The sequence below is a fragment of the Clytia hemisphaerica genome, unplaced genomic scaffold (genome assembly GCF_902728285.1).
Source record: "Clytia hemisphaerica strain Z4C2 unplaced genomic scaffold, Clytia hemisphaerica genome assembly, whole genome shotgun sequence".
Lineage (NCBI taxonomy): Eukaryota > Metazoa > Cnidaria > Hydrozoa > Leptothecata > Clytiidae > Clytia > Clytia hemisphaerica.
The window spans coordinates 79,433-85,382 of NW_027104565.1; the positions used below are offsets into that span (position 1 = coordinate 79,433).

Sequence of the window (5,950 nt, forward strand, 5' to 3'; positions counted from 1 at the left end):
ACGGCTTCTTTATGTATGTCAGACCATTCCTTTATGAGATTTGGAGGGAGGTTCAAGTTTTGTTGACGATGAATTTAAGAACATCTGGTGCTTTATGTATTTCCAAAAGACTAAAATGGGTAGTACCTGGTAGAATACTCAGTTAATTGCGTCCTGGTACTAGTTTTGTATTCGTTTATAGACTATGTGGTTTGTTTTTCATGGAGATGGTTGTGATAGGTCTCTGTTGAAAGATTCTTTGATTTGGTCACGTCGCTCGGGTGATTTTGTTTGTATGATTCGTTGTTTTCTTTGCTCGTTTTTTCGTTTCACTTTTTGTTAGCTGAGTTAGGCTGGGTATGAGCTGGGGTACGTTTGTTTGGCTGTATCTTTCTCGTGTGGTCGTGTGTCTACACCAGCGAGTTTTTTTCATTTCTTCCATTGGGACACATTCGCGAGTTTGAAAATTTCACAAAGATAAACAGTTCAACCAAATGGCATGTTAAATAAACTGTATTATAGTAATACTTCAAATGAGTGGTCCTTGATTTATGCCAAAGCTTTTGGGTCAAGCTCTTTCAATTTATTCGTCGCCATGAATTCGAGGTGTTCTTTAACGTTTGCATTGTCTTTTCCAAAGTCCGGTTTATCATTACAGGTGATAAAGATACCTGCCAAAAAAAGAATCTTTCAGAAATTGCTTTAGGTATAATAATGTTAACTGAAGTGAGTAATATCTATGACAATGCTCCAATGCTTGAATATTGTTCTACCTACTCTATTTGTAATATTTTCTGCTGCAGCGTGTTTCCTTGGTACTGTAAGTATGTCGCCTTGGAGAAGAATCTTGGCTACATCGGCATCGACAAGCTTTGAACAAAATTTGTCAATGAATAGTACCATTGTATCGTTTGTGATAGTCTAAAGACCTTCTCATTTGACAATTTCTGGGTGAGTGAAACCCTTCAACACATTCCTCATTGATGTTTTACCAGAATTTTGAGATCCTTCGAGTGTGAGCTTCTTCGTTTTCATAGGAAGTTGATCACCAAGCAGGCATTATTAGAATTTGATTATATATTCTGTTATTTACATCTTCAAAGCTGTGCATCACAGCATCTTTGAAAAATCCTCCACGTCTTCAAAAAAATGGAAAACATTTTCAAACTTGAATAACTTCCTGAATGATTATCCTACTTTCTTGAAACTTTCTTCCTGAATAATTAACCTACTTTCTTGAAACTTTCAAATATGATAGATGAACCTTTTGCTATTTGAAATAAAAAGAAATTTCAAAAATATTAAAGACGGCGCAATGGTCACACTAGTGACCAACTATGTTATGAGCGAAATTTTTTTTTAATTTTCAAAATCCGGGGGTAAAACCTGAAAAAACTTTTTTTTATTTATAAAATCAGGAATCAAGTTTTCATGGAAATCTCTTCGCTCATAACACAGTATTTAGTAAGATGAATTTTTCCTGAAAATTTCAAGTCAATCGGAAAAGGCAGTCCTGAGATATTTCCGCCACAAGATTGAAAACCTCCAGTTTTCATATTTTGAGAAAACAGGCTTTAAAGTTTGCGTAAAGTGAAAAAATAGCAAAAATATGGGAAAAATCACTGTTTTTGGCTTTTTAGAGTTCTTTGCTATACCAAATCATGTTTCCGACCTTGGCAAATCTTAATTTTTGAAAACATTTGAAAATTTAGACTAATTTGCAATATGACTTGAATAGATTAGTACTCTTAGGTGCCAAATAAATGGCCCCCCCGCACCTTATTAGGACCCCCCCCCCGTTTATTAATTTAAAAAATATTTTCAGCTGTCAAAGGGAGGGCCTCTCATTTTGCTCTAAATAGCCTGATTTTAGCCTATATTTACCTTATTTTTGGGTTTTCAGAAGTACAATTTCCAACCCCCCTGGCAATTAGGTCCCCCCTGTTTATTGAAATCTCAAAAATTTTCCAACCCCCCCGTTTATTCCAACCCCCCGTTTATTTGGCACCTAAGAGTACTTGTGGGAATCTTACGAAAACTTTAAAATCTTGCGTAAGTAAGTTGCGACCGCAGTCGAGGGCGACCCGAAGGCTCCCTTTTCGTATAGCTCATGATACTCCTCTCTTTTCGCCCAAAACTTACACCATGAGTCCTCATCCTTCGGGCAACAGCTATGCTGTTCTTCAAGGGTTTTACCATCTTCTATGATCATGTGCTTAAAAATAGCCCATTTATCATGAACCATCTTTTCCTTATCCCCAGCATCATTCTTAATGCATTGTCCATAGAAGTTTTGCATCTTGTCAATGCATTTTTCCGTTAAACGACCCCCGCCAACAACGCCTTTACCGTCTTCAAGTTTTCGACCCCAATTGTTTTTCTTATAGTTTCTCAGTCTCGTACCCATTCGCTTCTGGACATGGCCAACACATTCCTCCTTTCGCAGGGGCGGATACAGGGTATGTGAACGTGGTGAATTCACACACTCAATTTTCTCGAGATTCAAAAAAATAAAAACACTAAAATTGTTTTCTATAAATTTTTTCTTGTAGAAAAATTATTTTATTCTTACAAAGAAACATAAATGCTTTCTGTACACAATGTTCAAAAGGTACATCTGTTGATACGTTTCATATTCTGTGTTCAAAATGACGTCAAAGAAGCTTTTGTTTGTGTGAGAGAGACTCTTCATCGTAATAAGTTCTCTGAAGGAGTCGCATTCATCTTGTACTCATACCTCAACGGTAGAGATTAATTCGGCAGAATTTCGTGAGGAAAATTACATAGTTTTGCATACTTTTCACGAATTTTCATTCCTTCAGACTGTGTGAAACCACTTATTCATACCTTTCACGCCATCGCGATTTTCGTGTAAACAAATCACGAAGTTTTCTCTCTTTCTGAGTCTGATCTAAAGTTTTTTACAAGAACATAAACTAACATAAGGACTTTTTGAAACTATGATTATGTGCTCTTATAAGTAGAGTGAATCAAAGATATATACATGTATTCCTTCAATAATCGGATTCAAAAATCGGGATAAACCGGAATTTTCACACAGTGATAAAAATTCCTGTATCCGCTCCTGCTTTGATACAATATAGCTAAATTGATCTTAACAAGCTTCAGCCCACAGCCCCTATAACAAGAGTCTCCAACAAAATCAGTATACCGTATTACTTTGAATAAACGCGGGCGTTTATTAATTTTTTTTTCGATTTTAGGAGGGGCGTTTATTCGAGGGGGGCGTTTAAAAGAAGGGGGCGTTTATTAAATTATTTGAGTCTAACGTCGAATATTTTGGGAAATCTACTCTTTATTTTAGTTCTATATCAAGATTTCAGTGCAGATTTCTTTGGTTTTGGTGACTAAAATTGCATCAAAACTACTCTAGTTACAAAAAATGTTTTTTCCAGCATCCGCAGCGCATTTGGACTTGTTTTTTAAATCTGATTTCGGATTATTTTCGGAAAACAAGTTATCGGTAAAACTTTGGCGCGAAAAATATTTTCTATTGGAAGAGAAAAGAAACACGTCACTTCATCTATTAGCCTTATTCCGTATCCGCTCTGATTCCGCTCGCTGTTTTCAAAAACTGCGCTGTAGGGGCGTTTTTGAAAGGTAGCCATATTTGTTTACGTTTTCAAAGGCGAAAAGGCTAAAAAATGGTGAAGTGGTACTGCAGCTCAGCACTTTGCTTCAATAACCACAGAGCAAAAACAAAGATTAATGGAGAACCAGTTAAATTTTACAGACTACCTTCTTCAAAGAAGACACAAATCTTATATCAAAGATTGTTTCGAACCACTGGGATGAATTTTGAACATGGCCATGTATGTGGTGAACATTGGATGAATGGTATAAGAAAGAATGCTGATTCTGTTACTGAAATCATCGTTCCTGTGACACAATTTACAAAACTCAAAGACAAATTGAGGAACTACAAATCTCGATACGAGTCAAGTAAAGATGAATCTGAAAAGTTGAAATTACAATCAAAGTTGAACTTATTCAAAAAGAAGTATCAGGCAGCCCTATCCATTTTAAATTCAAACATCACTCCGAAACGTCCTCGAAGAAAATTGTATAAACACTCTCCTGTGAAGAAACGAAAAACAACACAAAATTTGGTTCCAAAGTCTTCACCAGCTCTTACATCACCCACGATAATTCAAGCATCATCATCATCAACAGTTCTATCGTCGCAACCCCATCCAGAACGAGATATAAATGAACTTTCAGATTTGGTTGAGCAGCAGAAGAAGGAATTGGAAAAACAGAAATCAAAAATCAAGGAGCTAGAGTTTCAGATTTTAAAACAACAGGGTATTATTAGCTACCTCGAAAAGAACTCATTTACGTACAAGAATTTAGCTGAAAAACCCAAAACATTCAAACTACTTTGTGGACTTTTAGTAGATGAATTTAATATGCTAATGGAGTGTGTCAGACCTTACTTGTCATTATTTGACAAACTGAGACACCCCAAAATATTTGGATGGGAAACTCAATACTTAGCAACAATGACAATCTGTCGTCACTCATTGAATTTTGATTTCATGTCCTTTGTTATTGGAACCTCTGCTACAACTATGCAAAGAATTGGAAACAATTGGATCATTTTTCTTGCAACAGTTTTTAACAGGATTGAATTGAAACCTGAGCACGGTTTTTTGATTCAGAAAATGCCAAAGTCATTTATTCATACCGGTCACGGTAATACTGATTTAATTGTTGATGCAACTGAATTCAAATTTCAGATTGCCACCAACTATGATGTAAATTCGTTAATGTTTTCACATTACAAAAATCACTCCACTGGTAAGGCACTAATTGGAATCGCCCCCCATGGAATGGGTATTGTCTTTTCGCATGTCTACCCAGGGTCAATTTCAGATAGTGAAATAACAGCTATTACAGATATTTTAAAATTTGTCGAAACTGAGCATGAAATTATGACTGATCGTGGTTTCTCAATTCAAGACCTTTGCGCCGAGAAAGGGGTTACTTTAAATAGGCCCAAGCAAAAGGAAGATGATCAATTTTCTAACACTGAAAATCAGAGGAACTTCGATATTGCGTCGACAAGAATTCATGTGGAACGTTTCATTGGACGTGTTCGAAAATGGAAAATTCTTAATGATATTTGGCCAATGAATCGTGTTGACATTCTGACTTGTGTTTGGCAAATGTTGTGCCATACTGTAAATCTTACATGCCCTCCTATTGGTCCAAAAGAATAAGAGACAAGTTTTTTTAATTTTCCAAACACAACTGTGGTTTTATATGTAACTTTACAAAATACCTAAATAACTCTAAATAGGAAAAAAATTGAACTGGTTAACAAAATATAAACTAAATATAAAGCGTATTTCGAGACTGTTATAGGGGCTGAAAAATCTAAGTCTTTTTGTCTTTGAAAGTGAAAACAAACAAAAAGCCACGTGAAATTGAACAAATAAGAACTCAAAGTATGAAAATCGAGAAGAGATATTTGAAAATTTAAACAGGTCTGCTATTTTGCTACTTAATGAAAGTGCTAAGTTAAAATAAATTTTTCTTACATATTTTATAAATTTTCCATTTGAAAGTCAATATTGTCTACAAATTTGATTGTTTTAATTTTTTTAACAAGAGCACTGATATGCATACGTAATGGTTTCAGGTCATCAAACCCCAACTTTTTACGACTCGTCAAGGAATTAGCTAGTTTTTTCATTTGATCATCAGTATACCAGGTGTCTAAGACATACGGTTCATTGGCAAGAATAGTTTCACAAACATCAATCATAACAGCAATCAGAGCGTCATTTCGTTGTATTGCAAAAAAATTTGCAGTTTTTGTTTCTGGGTGGTACGAGACCAAAATACATGTGTGCGAATCTGTGCAAGCCATTTGTAATTGGCATTGTATATAGTAGTTTCTATTTTTGTTTAGATTTTGTAATGGTCCATCACAATCTTTTGCTCT

General features: G+C 35.3%; 1 protein-coding gene across 1 annotated transcript; it reads left to right on the forward strand.

The window, feature by feature from the left end:
• Nucleotides 1-3,644: 3,644 nt before the first annotated feature.
• LOC136823398 (uncharacterized) lies at nucleotides 3,645-5,222 on the forward strand. The gene has a single exon (XM_067079581.1). The coding sequence runs from the start codon at nucleotides 3,645-3,647 to the stop codon at nucleotides 5,220-5,222; it is 1,578 nt and encodes a 525-aa protein (XP_066935682.1).
• The last annotated feature ends 728 nt before the right edge of the window (nucleotides 5,223-5,950 follow it).